A 16,633-nucleotide genomic window follows, 5' to 3' on the forward strand; every position below is an offset into this window, starting at 1 on the left:
CTCATCCCCATATTGTTACTTATCCTCTTGCTCTTTTGCATCCCAGTATCTCTACTTGCACATCATCATCTGCACATCTGTCACTCCAGTGTTAATGCTAAATTGTAATTATGTAGCCTCTATGGCCTATTTATTGCCTTACCTCTATACTCTCTCTTTTATACATTTTGGAGCATGCATCTTAATGGAACCCCAAATTACATCATATGACTTTTTGACCACATTGTCTGTTGTTGGCGTGTTTAATTTAAAATGTATATTTTGCAATCTGGTGTGTGGGATGTTTAAACAAAATATTTTCTATCAAAGAACCAGAGCTCAAACACTCTATAGCAGGGTCACAGCCAAGCATAATGAAATAAAATAATCAGAATTTCAGAATGTGGGACAAGTCCCCCCCTGACCCCCAGTGAAAGTTGCACCCTTGTGCTAAACTGTGCAGAAACCACACACAATCTAATTGGGTAATCATGAAAGGGTTGGTGACCATAAAATACCTATATTCATATTCTATCGACCGTTAGGCCTATGTAAAACGAGTTGATTGCACTTACCAGCCAGATGTCTTCTTCACCGTTGATCTCTGACTGTATCACTGGTTGAAGATAAGTAGTACTTCAATCACCCAGAACCCATGCTACATACACTAAAGCAGGAGTGTCACTTTGGTTTTAGAAGTTGAGGGGACATGACCTGCCGGGGGGTCAGGGGGTCCTCCCCCATAATTAAAAAAAGCTAATTTCCTGCATTTTTACACAATCCAATATGCCTTCTCCATGTAGAACAAAAAGTAAGCAACAATGCCCACAGTCATCAAGCTAGGTAAGATATCATTATTAAATGTGTTTAACCTTTCTAGGGTAAGTGGGATGGTAGCGTCCCACCTGGCCAACATCCAGTGAAATTGCAGCGCGAAATTCAAAAATACAAATTTCAAATATTTAACATTTTTGAAAATATATGTGTTAGACATCAAAATAAAGCTTAACTTCTTGTTAATCCAGCAGCCGTGTCAGATTTCAAAAAGGCTTTATGGCGAAAGAAGGACAGCGCGCCACATACAAGCACATGAAAATCATATTTCAATCAGGCAGGTGCGACACAAAAGTCAGAAATAGCGATATAAAAAATGCCTTACCTTTGACGATCTTCTTCTGTTGGTATTCCAAAAGGTCCCAGTTACATCACAAATGGTCCTTTTGTTCAATAATGTCCTTCTTTATATCCATAAAAAGTTTAGCTGGCGCGCTACAGTCAATAATCCATCCATTTTCCCTCCATCAAAATGCATACAAAATGAATCCCAAACGTTGCTAATAAACTTTTACAAACAAGTCAAACAACGTTTATAATCAAACCTTAGGTATCCTAATATGCAAATAAACGATAACATTTAAGACGGAGAATCATTATTGTCTTTACCAGAGAAAAATACCAAAGAACGCGCTTTCTTCCACGCGCTTGGAAACACTACTGCAAAACTACAATTTATGGGTCATTTTTTCAAAAACCAGCCTGAAACTCTTAATAAAGACTGTTGACATCTAGTGGAAGCCCTAGGAAATTCAATCTGGGAGGACTTGACCTTGTAATTAAAGTAATAGCCATTGAAAAAAGTGGTAAGCTGATTTTTTGGGGGGGGTTGGGATGCTTTGTCCTCTGGGTTTCGCCTGACATATCAGTTCTGTTATACTCAGACATTATTTGAACAGTTTTAGAAACTTTAGAGTGTCTTCTATCCAAATCTACCAATTATATGCATATCCTAGCTTCTGGGCCTGAGTAACAGGCAGTTTACTTTGGGCACACTTTTCATCCGGATGTCAAAATATTGCCCCCTACCCCAGAGAGGTTAAGTGATTAATAAGACTGAACTAGATCTAAGGTAATTCAATAATAAATATTGTGTTGCACCTTTAACCAAATGCCTAACAAATGAACAACTCTTGAAAAAATACAAAGACTTTTGATTGTCTTTATTAAGACATCCTCTATATTCCATTTTAGCCAGAGCGACCAGTCAGCCCGGGCCACCTGCACGCAAGACCCCCACCAGTCTAGTCAATGACTAAACTCTCTCCCAACACAATTTATTTTGCGGTACACAGCTTACATTGCTTTAATTCCCAAGGGAAGGTTTGGAAACTAAAAACTAAAAACTCACATACACATCAAATATACATTAACACACAGAAACAGCAAATCCTCCCTGTAATTAATCTCATAGGACTAATTGTACTGTAAAGCTCTTTTTACTTGCACACAATATAGCTGGATAGCACACAATGCATTTCTTAGCCGGTATAAATGATTGGTTACACAGTTTCTTCAGATAACAGTCTCCAGTATCAACATTTCCAAGCAAACAAAAACAGGGAGTAGGGGGAATCTGTAGACTTGCTGAGATAAAAGAACATACTCTTTGCCAGAATTCAGCCATTCCTCACAAGACCATGACATATGCAAATATGTCCTCTTTTGTGTTTACACCTCCAGCAGAGGAATTCCATTTCTGAGTAATTCAGGATCACTGGCATATACAGTGGCAAAAAAACGTATGTGAACCCTTGGAATTATCTGGATTTCTACATAAATTGTTCTTAAAACTAGATCTGATCTTCATCTAAGTCACAACAGACAAACAGTCTGCTTAAACTAATAACACACACATTGTTGTATTTTTCTTGTCTATGTTGAATGCATCATTTAAACATTCACAGTGTAGGTTGGAAAAAGTATAGGGTGTGTTCAATAAAGACACGAAAACATATAATTGTGTGTTATTAGATTAAGAAGACTGTGTTTGTGTATTGTTGTGACTTAGACGAAGATCATATCAAATTGTGTGACCAATTTATGCAGAAATCCAGGTATTCCAAAGGGTTCACATACTTTTTCTTGCCACTGTAGTATGTTCTATGGATGGCCTTAAATTGCAGTAATTTATGTCTGAGATTATATGATCATAACGGGGCATTCAAACACATCTGTATCCATTCATCATCATCAATAGCTTCTACTAGGTCTTCCTCACATTTTTGTTTTACATGTTTTGTATCATCAGGAAAAGTCTATCAACCCTTGATACAATTTGGAAATGAACTTTGGAGGTTTGTCAGACTGCCATAAAATAGCATCTGGCTTGTCCAGTGTTTGCTGCACAGAGGGAACAAAGTGTTGTAACTGCAAAAATTCACCTCACCTCCATCACAGCCTGGTCTTCCCTGGCTGCCTGACCCTGCTGAGACCCCTGTCGCCATCTGATCCTCCTAAAATGAGGCATGACAAAGAATTACCTTGGTGTACATTTATACATTATATTATCCAAGAATAAAATCAATGGTTCAATAATTGAAATGACCATTATTTCCAGATCCCGGACTGTAGCTTTAAGTTTAATCTGCTGTCCTGTAGCTACTGTTGGTCTACCCATCAAGATGGAACTTTGTATCATTTACTGATATTTTTAATAAAGGCCTCCTACAAAATTCACCTGAGCTCTGTAGACTGGCTGTCTGACCCTGCTGGGACCCCTGTCACCATCTGATCATGATAAAACATGAGCACTGTGCTGTGTACTGACTACACTAGAGGGCTGCATTCCCTCTATTCCCTCAAATGCAACCACGCGCAATGATCTCTGTCGGGACCCGCAGGTCCCACAGGCATCCAGCGGGTCCCGACAGAGATCATTGCGCGTGGTCGCATTTTTCATGCTACAGAGGGAGCAGGGTTTCAGACAGACAACTTTGGGATGAAAATATTTTTGTTGTCCCACAGCTTATTGGAAACGGTCCTCTTTCATTGTATTAAAAACATATTTTTATTTGTCTCTGCCTGCAAATCGTCCTCACAAAATGTAGGCTATATCATATAGGCCTATGCAAAACGTAGCAAGTGTCGCTGTCATCATTCTTGATGCTTCCAGTTCATTAGCCATACCTGCGAGATCATGTGCGAGTGGGATCTCAAAATAGAGTAGGCTAAAGCCTATAAATGGGCGGAGAAGCACTGGCAGTTATCTTTCCAAGGACATGTTCTTCCTTAATAGGCCTATGATTATAGTTTACTACATAGCCTAGAAATAGTCCTGAAAATATTGATCACCCATATTTCTCCATCTGAAAATCTTCCCTCTCCTAAAAGGTAGGCTTTGAAAAATAGTTATAGAGAAAGTGCAAGTCTCTCCAAATCTGTCTGCTGTTGGCTGATACACTGTAAAAAATATTGTGCCCCTTTTAATTCAACATTTTTTAGTAACTATTTGCATCAGCCTTTTAAGTAAATCCAACAAGGAGGATCATTTAAGTACAATATTTTAGTGCATTACAAACTCAAATATATTAAGTGCAAACAACTAACAGGATCTCAAAAATTCATTTCATTCAACTTAATTTTATCAGGTTCAGAAGTTTTTTCTAGTTTGACCTGCTTAAGTCCTTCAAGTCCCAGAACTAATGTTATAAGTTTGATATACTTAATGTAATCAGTTACAGAACTAATATTGTACGTTTAATTTGCTGAATTTACTCAGTATCGTAATTTATATTCTATGTTTAATCTACAAATGTTTTTTTGCTCAGTTACTTATGGTACTCAAGTTAGTAAAATGCATTTAAATTGGGTTCCTACTACTCAAATATATACTCACAGCTATACTTAAAAAGCTGATGCAAATAGTTACCTCAATATACTTGGGATAATTGATTAAAAATGATTATTTCTAAACAAGGGAATATGCAAAAAGAAACAACAGTGTTCAGCTTCAAACTTCAACACCTTTATTTTGAATAAAGGTTTTCTTCAAACTTCAATCTCAAATTGCCCCTTAAACCCTACTCCTTAAGCATTTGTGGAGATCTCATTATTTTTTAATCTGTAAGCATTCTGGGTATAACTCCACCTTGCCTCCTAAAGTTACATCCAGATAGCTTGCATCTGACTACAAATAATTTCAGATCTTCACAACTCTATAAAGTTTAGGTGATAGTTTGGGATTAGCACTTTGACCTCACATGTTGTACATTTTGGCAAGAATTCTCTAGTGGTCTGTGTGCCCCTTAACATCAAAGCGATATTTTACCCTTTGAGAGTTTTTATAGATATCTTTAGATATCACTGAAAACTGAAAGATAACTTCATCTTTAGAGCTTGGACCCGTGGGGAGGTCCTGAGATCATCAAGTTCCAAGAATACTTTTTGGAACACCTCAAAGGTATATTTCAGTTCTTTGGGGTACCTTAGAATTAAGCCATAGATGAGGCCCAAAAGCAAGGCTTGGGGGTAGAAGCTATTTAGGAGCCTCTTGGACCTAGACTTGGCGCTCCAGTACCACTTGCCGTGCGGTAGCAGAGAGAATAGTCTATGACTAGGGTGTCTATGGAGTCTTTGGGCCTTCCTCTGACACCGCCTGGTATAGAGGTCCTGGATGGCAGGAAGCTTGGCCCCGGTGATGTACTGGGCCGTACGCACTACCCTCTGTAGTGCCTTGCGGTCGGAGGCCGAGCAGTTGCCATACCAGGCAGTTATGCAACCCATCAGGATGCTTTCGATGGAGCAGCTGTAAAACCTTTTGAGGTTCTGAGTACCCATGCCATATTTTCAGTCTCCTGAAGGGGAATAGGTTTTGACGTGCCCTCTTCACTACTGTCTTGGTGTGCTTGGACGATGTTAGTTTGTTGGTGATGTGGACGCCAAGGAACTTGAAGCTCTCAATCTGCTCTACTACTACCCCGTCGATGAGAATGGGGCTGTGCTCGGTCCTCCTTTTCCTGTAGTCCACAATCATCTCCTTTGTCTTGATCACATTGAGGGAGAGGTTGTTGTCCTTGCACCACACAGTCAGGTCCCTGACCTCCTCCCTTTAGGCTGTCTCATCGTTGTCGGTGATCAGGCCTACCACTGTTGTGTCATCAGTAAACGTAATGATGGTGTTGGAGTTGTGCTTGGCCACGCAGTCGTGGGTGAACCGGGAGTACAGGAGGGGACTAAGCACACACCTGAGGGACCCCCGTGTTGTTGCCTACCCTTACCACCTGGGGGCTGCCTGTCAGGAAGTCCAGGATCCAGTTGCACAGGGAGTTGTTTAGTCCCAGGGTCCTTAGCTTAATGATGAGCTTTGAAGGCACTGTGGTGTTGAACGCTGAGCTGTAGTCAATGAATAGCATTATCACATAGGTGTTAATTTTGTCCAGGTGTGAAAGGGCAGTGTGGAGTGAAATAGAGATCGCATCATCTGTGGATCTGTTGGTGTGGTATGCAAATTGGAGTGGGTCTAGGTTTTCTGGGATAATGGTGTTGATGTGAGCCATGATCAGCCTTTCAAAGCATTTCATGTCTACAGACGTGAGTGCTACAGATCAGTAGTCATTTAGGCAGGTTACCTTAGTGTTCCTGGGCACAGGGACTATGCTTGAAACATGTTGGTATTACAGACTCAGACAGGGAGAGGTTGAAAATGTCAGTGAAGGCACTTGCCAGTTGGTCAGCGCATGATCGGAGTACACGTCCTGGTAATCCGTCTGGCCATGCGGCCCTGTGAATGTTGACCTGTTTGAAGGTCTTACTCACATCGGCTGCGGAGAGCGTGGTCACACAGTCTTCCGGAACAGCTGATGCTCTCATACATGTTTCAGTGTTACTTGCCTCGAAGCAAGCTTTGAAGTTATTTTGCCCGTATTGGGCAGCTCTCGGCTGTGGTTTAGTTTGTAGTCTGTAATAGTTTGCAAGCCCTGCCACATCCGACGAACGTCGGAGCTGGTGTAGTACGATTCTATCTTAGTCCTGTATTGAAGCTTTGCCTGTTTGATGGTTCATTAGAGGGCATAGCGGGATTTCTTATAAGCTTCCGGGTTAGAGTCCCGCTCCTTGAAAGCAGCAGCTCTACCCTTTAGCTCAGTGCGAATGTTGTCTGTAATCCATGGCTTCTGGTTGGGATATGTACGTACAGTCATTGTGGGGACGACGTTCCTCGATGTACTTATTGATGAAGCCAGTGACTGATGTGGTATACTTCTCAATGCCATCGGAAGAATCCCGGAACAAATTCCAGTCTGTGCTAGCAAAGCAATCCTGTAGTTTTTTTATACAATGAGTCAATGGTGCTTCCTGCTTTAATTTTTGCTTGTAAGCAGATATCAGGAGGATAGAATTAGGGTCAGATTTGCCAAATGGAGGGCGAGTGAGAGCTTTGTACGCGTCTCTGTGTGTGGAGTAAAGGTGGTCTAGAATTTGTTTTCAACTTGTTGCACATTTAACATGCTGATTGAAATTAGGTAAAACTGATATAAGTTTACCTGCATTAAGGTCCCCGGCCACTAAGAGCGTCGCCTCTGGATGAGCATTTTCCTGTTTGCTTATGGTGGTATACAGATCATTGAGCGCGGTTTTAGTGCCAGCATCGGTCTGTGGTGGTATGTAGACAGCTACGAAAAATACAGATGAAAACTCTCTAGGTACATAGTGTGGTCTACAGCTTATCATGAGATACTCTACCTCAGGCGAGCAAAATCTTGAGACTTCCTTAGATATTGTACACCAGCTGTTGTTCACATATATGCATAGGCCCCCACCCCTTGTCTTACCAGATGCTGCTGTTCTGTCCTGCCGATGGAGCGTATAACCCGCCAGCTGTATGTTCTTAATGTCGTCGTTCAGCCACGACTCGGTGAAACATAAGATATTACAGTTTTTAATGTCCCTTTGGTAGGATATACATGCTTTCAGCTCGTCCCATTTATTTCCAGCGATTGAACATTAGTTAGCAGGACGGAATAAACACTAGTTTAGTTTTTTTTCTGTTAAGTTAAGCAGCAGTTAGGGCCTCCCGAGTGATGCAGTGGTCTAAGGCACTGCATCGCAGTGCTAGCTTTGCCACTAGAGATCCTGGTTAGAGTCCAGGCTCTGTCGCAGCCGGAAGCAACCGGGAGGCCCACGGGGATGGCGCACAGTTTGCCTAGCGTTGTCCGGTTTAGGGGAGGGTTTGGAACAGGGATGTTCTTGTTCCCTCGTGCACTAGTGACTCCTGCAGCGGGCTGGGCGCAGTGTAAGCTGGCACGGTCACCAGGTGTACGGTGTTCCCTCCGACACATTGGTGGGGCTGGCTTCCGGGTTAAGTGGGCATTGTGTCAAGAAGCAGTGCGGCTTAGCTGGGTTGTGTTTCGGACGGCGCACGGCTCTCGACCTTCGCCTCTCCCGAGTCCGTAACTACCAATTGGATATGACGAAATTGAGGAGGAAAAGGGGTAAAAAATGTAATAAAATAAAAGTTGAACAGCAGTTACATTGCCAGCTACATCAGTCAACTAAAGAGGAGCCAGTCTCTGCTCTGCTTGCCTTTAAAACTTGGTGAATGGGCACAACACATACACACTGAACAATGCTCAACTCTCCAGTGTTGATCCAGCCAGCCTTCCAGATCCTTTGCCTTCACACAACTTACCCGGCCGCTCGGAAGAGTCTGCATGGTCCTAAACCACTCCATTGCCACCTTTTTTTAATCACATTGCTATGATAAAACTGGGGGGACAAAAATGCAATTTCAGAATGTGGGGAGGACATGACCCCCGTCCCGTCCCCGTCCCCAGTGAAAGTTGCGCCCCTACACTATAGTCAAACATGATCCAAATATATGCGTGCGTGTGTGCTTGTGCGTTCCTCCACCCTGCTGACGGCTTACCCTTTCAATGACTATTTCCCATAATATGCCCGTGCTTACCTGTATGGTAGCATACAGTGGGGCAAAAAAGTATTTAGTCAGCCACCAATTGTGCAAGATCTCCCACTTAAAAAGATGAGAGAGGCCTGTAAATTTCATCATAGGTACACTTCAACTATGACAGACAAAATGAGAAAAAAAATCCAGAAAATCACATTATAGGATTTTTTATTAATTTATTTGCAAATTATGGTGGAAAATAAGTATTTAGTCAATAACAAAAGTTTATCTCAATACTTTGTTATATACCCTTTGTTGGCAATGACAGAGGTGAAACGTTTTCTGTAAGTCTTCACAAGGTTTTCACACACTGTTGCTGGTATTTTGGCCCATTCCTTCATGCAGATCTCCTCTAGAGCAGTGATGTTTTGGGGCTGTTGCTGGGCCACACGGACTTTCAACTCCCTCCAAAGATTTTCTATGGGGTTGAGATCTGGAGACTGGCTAGGCCACTCCAGGACCTTGAAATGCTTCTTACGAAGCCACTCCTTCGTTGCCCGGGCGGTGTGTCTTCACAAGGTTTTCACACACTGTTGCTGGTATTTATTTACACGGATCAGTCGTCCTGGTCCCTTTGCAGAAAAACAGCCCCAAAGCACGATGTTTCCACCCCCATGCTTCACAGTAGGTATGGTGTTCTTTGGATGCAACTCAGCATTCTTTGTCCTTCAAACACGACGAGTTGAGTTTTTACCAAAAAGTTATATTTTGGTTTCATCTGACCATATGACATTCTCCCAATCTCCTTCTGGATCATCCAAATGCTCTCTAGCAAACTTCAGACGGGCCTGGACATGTACTGGCTTAAGCAGGGGGACACGTCTGGCACTGCAGGATTTGAGTCCCTGGCGGCGTAGTGTGTTACTGATGGTAGGCTTTGTTACTTTGGTCCCAGCTCTCTGCAGGTCATTCACTAGGTCCCCCGTGTGGTTCTGTGATTTTTGCTCACCGTTCTTGTGATCATTTTGACCCCACGGGGTGAGATCTTGCATGGAGCCCCAGATCGAGGGAGATTATCAGTGGTCTTGTATGTCTTCCATTTCCTAATAATTGCTCCCACAGTTGATTTCTTCAAACCAAGCTGCTTACCTATTGCAGATTCAGTCTTCCCAGCCTGGTGCAGGTCTACAATTTTGTTTCTGGTGTCCTTTGACAGTTCTTTGGTCTTGGTCATAGTGGAGTTTGGAGTGTGACTGTTTGAGGTTGTGGAGAGGTGTCTTTTATACTGATAACAAGTTCAAACAGGTGCCATTAATACAGGTTATTAGTGGAGGACAGAGGAGCCTCTTAAAGAAGAAGTTACAGGTCTGTGAGAGCCAGAAATCTTGCTTGTTTGTAGGTGACCAAATACTTATTTTCCACCATAATTTGCAAATAAATTCGTAAATTCATTTTCTGGATTTTTCCCCCTCATTTTGTCTGTAATAGTTGAAGTGTACCTATGATGAAAATTACAGGCCTCTCTCATCTTTTTAAGTGGGAAAACTTGCACAATTGGTGGCTGACTAAATACTTTTTTGCCCCACTGTATCTGTCAATGATCAACAACATTTAATGTAGGTCTAAGTACCTGGAACTGATATAATAAAGTGTCGTCATTTTCCAGCCCTACCTGTGGATGTCTCATGAGTCGCAACAGTATGAGTCACAAGTTCACAACAAAACATGTGACAATGTGTGTGTGTGTGTGTGGTAGGCTAACTGAGGGCATTTCACAGGAGACATTTTCCAAGAGAAAATACTATTGCTTGCCTCTGACTTTATTTCCTGTGTTTTGAATGATTGTTTGTTGTTGAGGTGGGGCAAAAGAGAAGTCACATTTACACAAGCCTGTGAAAGACTCCCAACCTTCAGAGTGGGATAGAGGACAGATAATAGGGTGGTTGAATATCATGGGTGCCTGCTAAAACTAACTCTGGGGATTTCCTTAAGGAATAGAATATTATTGTTGTCCATTTTGAAGGTAGCTGAATCGCTCTATCCAGTCTCAGAGAGACTTATATCAGTCATAGACTATGCCTGCAATATAGTCACAACCTTTACCCATTACAGCCAGCAGGTTGATATGGCCTATACAGACAGGGAACAGACTGGCAAGCAGTTAAAGTATGTATTATTTTTGGAAGGGGATACATTTGATAGACATTAGGAATAGTCCAACACCAACGGATTGTATAATTGTGTCCTAATATGTGAATAACTATCAATTTAGAAGAACAGATAAAATAGCAATGTCATTGTTTTGTTTATTTAACATGACTAGTTCACCACGGGGTTGACGTGTCACTATTTGGGGGTTCTCACATGTAGGTAAAACAATCGTCATGCCAACTTGGTTTCAATTTCGACCACATACAAACGTCGCTCTGACGTTTACGGAAGACAGGTTATAAAGAAACACCAGGAGTCAGTCGGACAGGCAGCAGCTAGCAGGCAGAACGAGAGTTTTAAGAATCAGAAGAACGCTCATTCACCGGCGAATTTATAACTTAAAACGTTGGCAACTAGCGCAGACGTAGTACTGTTATACGTAAGTAGGCATGGCTTTTTATTTGATAAATAAGTAAGTGCCGATTTATTAACTTAAACTTTGTTAAAGTTTTACTGTCCCTGGTTGGTTTCCCAGTACGCGCCTGGTAGTAGACGTTTTTGTGAGAAATCTTCCGAACAAGAATTTCGCATTAATATGAAAATACTTCATGTAATGTCTCAAAGTCGATATATATCTTATCTCGATATTGTGCCGAAAATCTCCCCCCTGGCAGAATTCTTTATTTTTTTCCCCTCAGGCCACCATTGAATTATCCCCTCCAATAACCTTTGAACGAATTATGTTGGCGACATGAGGTTTGAGCCATTGGCTTTCTTAGAGGAGTATCTACACAATTAACACATTTTATTTTACACATTGGTCAAAATATGCGTTTTTGATTGTCTTAAATAGTAGTGTGTACATTCTGGATAATTTAAAATGATTATAATTTGGTGGGTACGTATTTGTCCTATTTAACACATTTAGGCAGCTACAAGTGTGTTGTACTTGTATGCGCATTGGAAATATATATATTTTTGTGTCCCAACTCCAAGTGCTTTGCTCACGGTCACATTTACATATTTTTCACCTTCAAACTAGCAACCTTTCAGATACTGGCCCAAAGCCCTAACCACTATGCTACCTGTCACCTATTGATGTCTTGTCAGACTCAGAACTCACAGGACTAAAGGGTGTGCCTTGGTATGTTGTCTTCCCATTTTTTGGCATCAGTTACGCCCTTTACCACCACATGAGTGCTGCTGCTCTCTAGAGGTTGTTTTAATGTTTTTTTTTCAGTAAAAATTCTCATTCTCTATTCCCAATGTGCTGTTTGGGGGGACTGTGCATTGCACTCTTCCAGGAAAGTATACATTCATAAACTGTTTTTAAACTGCATTGGAAAACTTACAGATCAATGTTGTTGGATTTGTGTAATAGGCTGTTGCAGCTATACACTCACTTCCTGTTCCTGGTTTGTTTGTTTATTTTTGTTTAGGGAGATGGCAAACAGCAATGCCAATGGGAGTACCAACAGTAATGTGAATGGGAGTGCCAAAGCTGGGCTGCCAGGGGATATGGATGGCATGGAGGACAGTGTGGAGTTCAGGCTGATGATGGCGTACGCCCAGAGGAGGAGACCTAGGGAGGTGTTGTGCCCGCTACCTCAAGGCACAGACACCCAGCCGGGTGGTGCACAGACACTAGAGGGCCATGCAGACACATTTATAAAGAAGGAGAAGAAGAGGAAGAAGAAGGGGATGAGAATGAGGCTGCAGAGCTTGTTGAGCTGTATCCGACCCCACAGAGACAGTACAGTTGTAGCATCAGGACCACCAAGAACACCATCGCCACCAACGGGCACCCAGAGGTCCTCCTTCAGATCCTTTGGCAACTGTGAGTTTGTATCAGGGGAAGGAGAGACGGGAGGGTTGTTTGATTGCATGTGTTGGTGTAATACACTGTTCCTTACATTTTAAAGTATGTTTCTTCTTTAGGCAGATGGTTTGTTGACATGCCAAGTATACTAAAGCTGTGTGTGTTTGTTTCCGGTTTAGCGAGAGATGTGCTGGGGGAGGTAGCTGACCGGTTGACTCAGATTGCTGACGGAGTGACCTTCAGTTCTGAGGACCTGGAGACTGACGGAGAGGAAGGTATAAGACCAACTCAGCCGTCATATATGGGATGTATTCATTAGGCACCAAATGGAAAAGGGACTGAAAATGGGAGGGACTACCTGATCTTGTCAAATAAGAATTGCAAGTAAAAACGTTTTTCTACGATGTGCCTTAATCAATACGACCCTGAACTCCTCTTTGTTTTTTACTTATGACCTCTAACCCTTACCCTCTTATCTCTGCCTTTCAGATGCTATAGAGAGGCTGGTGGGGCTTCTGCTGAGAGGAGCGGGAGACAAACTCAATGAGGAGGTAAAGTATGGCAGGAAATATATCCGTTTCTGTAGATAGAACCTGTGTGATTGTGTAGTTCTCTGCCCACTTGGTGTCCCTCTACACACAGATAATATTAGTCTATCTGCAAGACTGGGATCCCCTCACAAAGAGAAACGGAAAAAATGGTGTTGCATTTATCATTCATCCATTTTTCATCACATTCACCCAGAAAATTCTTGTGGGATTGGGGTGTAAACTTTATTGTCCTCTATCATGTCCCTGGCAGGTCCTGAAGGACGCCTCTCTGTCCTCAGAGCTCTTTGGCTACAGCTTGTATGAGAGGACCATCTCCACCTTCCTCGGCAGACTTGGCCTGACCTCGGACCCCAGCACTCAGGGGTCACCCACGGCCCAAATCGCCATGACTTGTGAGGTAATCATGACAGAATTACATTTACATAAAACATTTTTTTCCCAATCCTTTTTCTAACTAATGGCCATTTTCCCAGACACATATTTGAACATACTCCTGGACTAAAATGCATGCTCAAGAATCCCTATTGAAAGTGTTTTTTACTCCAGAAATAAGCTTAATCTGGGTCTTAGAAACTGTCCCTGTAAGTGCTTTAGATTGTATGCGGCTAAATCACCCATCGGAGTACCACAAGCATGTATACCCATTGGTTGCATGGCAGCCATTTTGTGTCAAGTCTCAACCCTCTGCTCCACCAGGTGACCAGTCGCCTGTCAGCGGTGGACAGCCTCCCTATGAGCCGGGTGCTGGGATTTGGAGCGAAATACCTGCAGGATCACTTCTCTTCATGGGCCATACAGCAGGGTGGATATGTACGTACATACAGAGAGATCTATCGCCTATAGTACTGGAGGTCCACCTTCTTGTTCCTATCAATGATCTCCAGCTGACAAAAATATCAATGTTATTTTGTGAGATGTTGGTCAATACAGCTTTCATTTCTCTCTCAACAGGAGGAAGCTTTTGTGAATGATGAGGAGGAAGTCGACTGAGTCAGAGGGATTTTCCCCATCCTATACACCCATTGGTTCTTCCTGATTATCCACCCTTTTCCCAAAGTATGCTCTTGCGCACTTTCTTCCATGGATCAGAATTTCATTGGTGTAGGTATTGGCTAAAGTGAGTTTCCACCATTGTTAAATACATGGGAAAGGGTGGAGAATTGGGATGTCGCCCTCTAACCCCAACCCCTAGAGAAGTTTCAACTCAGGTTAATATTGCATGCCCAATTTTACATTGATTTTGCACAAAGAAACATGCACATAGAAATATAGACTGTCTTCCAGAGCCATAGTATATAAGAAAATGTACATCTCAAACCCCATTCCTTTTTTTTGAATTATACATTGATATGATATAAGAATGTATGTGTAAGTACAGTATTCAGGTGTTTTGTTAACATTTTAATTTGGACTATAGGAATGTAAAAAAAAAAAATAGAAACATATTTACTTGATTATTTTATTTTTTATTGTAAGAATAATAATGATGATGAGACTGTCGACTATTGATGTAGCCTATACTGTCTGATCCAAATAATGTTTACATAAAGCAAATAAGTCAAAGAGGTCAACATACCAGACCTCCAGGACTTATGTCCTTAGTTGATCCAGAGATTGAACCACTACATGGTTAAACCATGACTGGACCAAAGACTGGGGCAGCTACTGTAGCCTACATATACTGTATGGAAGTGCATCTATTCTTACTGCTATATGGTCACACTTTCATTCTGTGTGCTGAGTCTATGCATTGGAATGTCTGACTTGTTTAGGAATAATTAAACAAATTCCATGTTATGATTATAGTGTTCAATGTTAACACTGATTTAGACAGCTTTGTGACTGATTTGTTTCAATATTGATTTATTGAATAAAAATAGTTCTGTTGAAGACTCCTGACATTGTGTAAAATGATTTAGGACCAAGTGGTAATTTATATTGAAATGCAATCTCAGAATCATCACGCACAGCATGCATGTGCAGGGATTGTGTACAGGTACGTCACTCATGGAGGGAGGGGGGATTTCTTAGGGTCTGTACTGAAATTAATCTAAATGGTTTCTTGCACCTGCTCAACCTGCTTACAGACAACAAGAACAGGCCAGAGCGAGGAAGCAGTGTCATCTATTCACACAATGTGGATTTCAACATGTAGGTAACATGTACCAAACTAAACACCTTGTTCTGTATCTCATCTGTGTTGCGCACGAAGAAGACTCATCGTTGCTGTCGCCTGTGTGCCCGAAAGAGTGCGTACGATCATGCACCAAAGTAGGAAGTACTCACCGATGCGCTACATCGCGTGATCGGTGTATCACAGTTAGCTGTGGATATCGCTAATAAATCAGCACTGAAGACGGTGAACTACAGTCGAGGGGAATTGTTCAACCCGCCTAGGATGTACCATTCGAAAGTCAAGGTAGTCCGAGCCGCCCGAAGGCATACCTCTACTCCAAGCAGGAGTCTGGAGAACATCGAGGCGGTCTGGTGCAAGATCAGAGCGGACTCGTTACCAAACCTCGAAGAGAGAAGACCGGAGCCGGTGAAGGTGATGAACCCCGCGGAGAACGGCTGCCCTGTCCGCGGCAGTAGGAAAAGGGGGTTCAAGCCCCCGGATGTGAGGACCATATTCTCCCCCAGTGAGAGAGACTCCCAGATGAGGGGGGAGGGACACACCTTCTACCTTGGTCTTTCGGGCGCATGGTGCGATGTTTGCCGCGTATACATCCTCCACTTCTCCCTGATGTGTTCAGGTGAGTTCTACAACTGTATTATGTTTCAGTTGAGATCGCTTGACTGTCTTAGAATCAATATCATCTACTACAGCAGACAACATACTGGTTAACAGAGAGTCTCAAGGTATGAAACTTATCAATTTAATGATTTATCAACTGGATACCTAAACTGCCTTATGAAACTAGACTTTCTTACAGGCTCCATACAATCTGGATATTAAGATATATTCATACCCCTTTGCTTATTCCACATTTTGCTGTGTTAAGACAGAATTCAAAATTGTTTTTTTGTCACCCATCTACATACAATGTTTTTAGACATTTATTAAGACCTGTATTCAGAGTGAAAAACGGAAATATCTCAAATACACAGGTATTCACACCCCTGAGTCAATACTTTGTAGAAGCACCTTTTGCAGCGGCGATTAAAGCTGTGTGTTTTCTGGTTTAAGTCTCCAAGAGCTTTCCACACCTGGATGGTGCAGCGTCTTCCCATTATTCTTCAAAACAATTCTTCAAGCTTTGGCAAATTGATTGTTGATCATTGCTCGACAACCACAGAAAAAGTCAAGGGTTGGGAATACTTTATGTTGGTTGTACATGTTCAGGAAGGCATGGCTACGTATAGTCTACCCCTACACAGGGCCGGGCTCTACGCACACACTCACACCGTGCTGATAAACTGGTTTATAAACTGTACATTTGTACACGTGCTTTCCTC

At 42.1% G+C, this 16,633-nt stretch overlaps 2 protein-coding genes across 2 annotated transcripts in view; both read left to right on the forward strand.

The window, feature by feature from the left end:
- The first annotated feature begins 11,121 nt into the window (after positions 1 to 11,121).
- LOC139379357 (apoptosis facilitator Bcl-2-like protein 14) lies at positions 11,122 to 15,069 on the forward strand. Its single transcript, XM_071122164.1, has 7 exons — positions 11,122 to 11,246; positions 12,247 to 12,644; positions 12,806 to 12,901; positions 13,116 to 13,177; positions 13,428 to 13,574; positions 13,874 to 13,987; positions 14,129 to 15,069. Exons 2-7 carry the CDS (start codon positions 12,251 to 12,253, stop codon positions 14,165 to 14,167), a joined length of 852 nt encoding a protein of 283 aa, XP_070978265.1. The 5' UTR covers positions 11,122 to 11,246; positions 12,247 to 12,250; the 3' UTR covers positions 14,168 to 15,069.
- Positions 15,070 to 15,438: 369 nt separating this feature from the next.
- Positions 15,439 to 16,633, forward strand: part of LOC139378732 (ras association domain-containing protein 3-like) — a 55,612-nt gene continuing 54,417 nt past the window's right edge. The window contains exons 1-2 of the mRNA XM_071121175.1: positions 15,439 to 15,469; positions 15,502 to 15,930. Coding sequence (XP_070977276.1) covers positions 15,439 to 15,469; positions 15,502 to 15,930 — 460 coding nt within the window. The remainder of the gene's footprint in view (positions 15,470 to 15,501; positions 15,931 to 16,633) is intronic.

The sequence above is a fragment of the Oncorhynchus clarkii genome, chromosome 21 (genome assembly GCF_045791955.1).
Source record: "Oncorhynchus clarkii lewisi isolate Uvic-CL-2024 chromosome 21, UVic_Ocla_1.0, whole genome shotgun sequence".
Lineage (NCBI taxonomy): Eukaryota > Metazoa > Chordata > Actinopteri > Salmoniformes > Salmonidae > Oncorhynchus > Oncorhynchus clarkii.

Bases quoted from the DNA above. Each gene is read 5' to 3' on its own strand.
- LOC139379357 (XM_071122164.1), top strand. From the start codon at position 12,251: ATGGCAAACAGCAATGCCAATGGGAGTACCAACAGTAATGTGAATGGG. The intron at 12,902-13,115 runs GTATAAGACCAA...TCTGCCTTTCAG, and splicing joins GGAGACTGACGGAGAGGAAG to ATGCTATAGAGAGGCTGGTG. The intron at 13,988-14,128 runs GTACGTACATAC...CTCTCTCAACAG, and splicing joins CCATACAGCAGGGTGGATAT to GAGGAAGCTTTTGTGAATGA.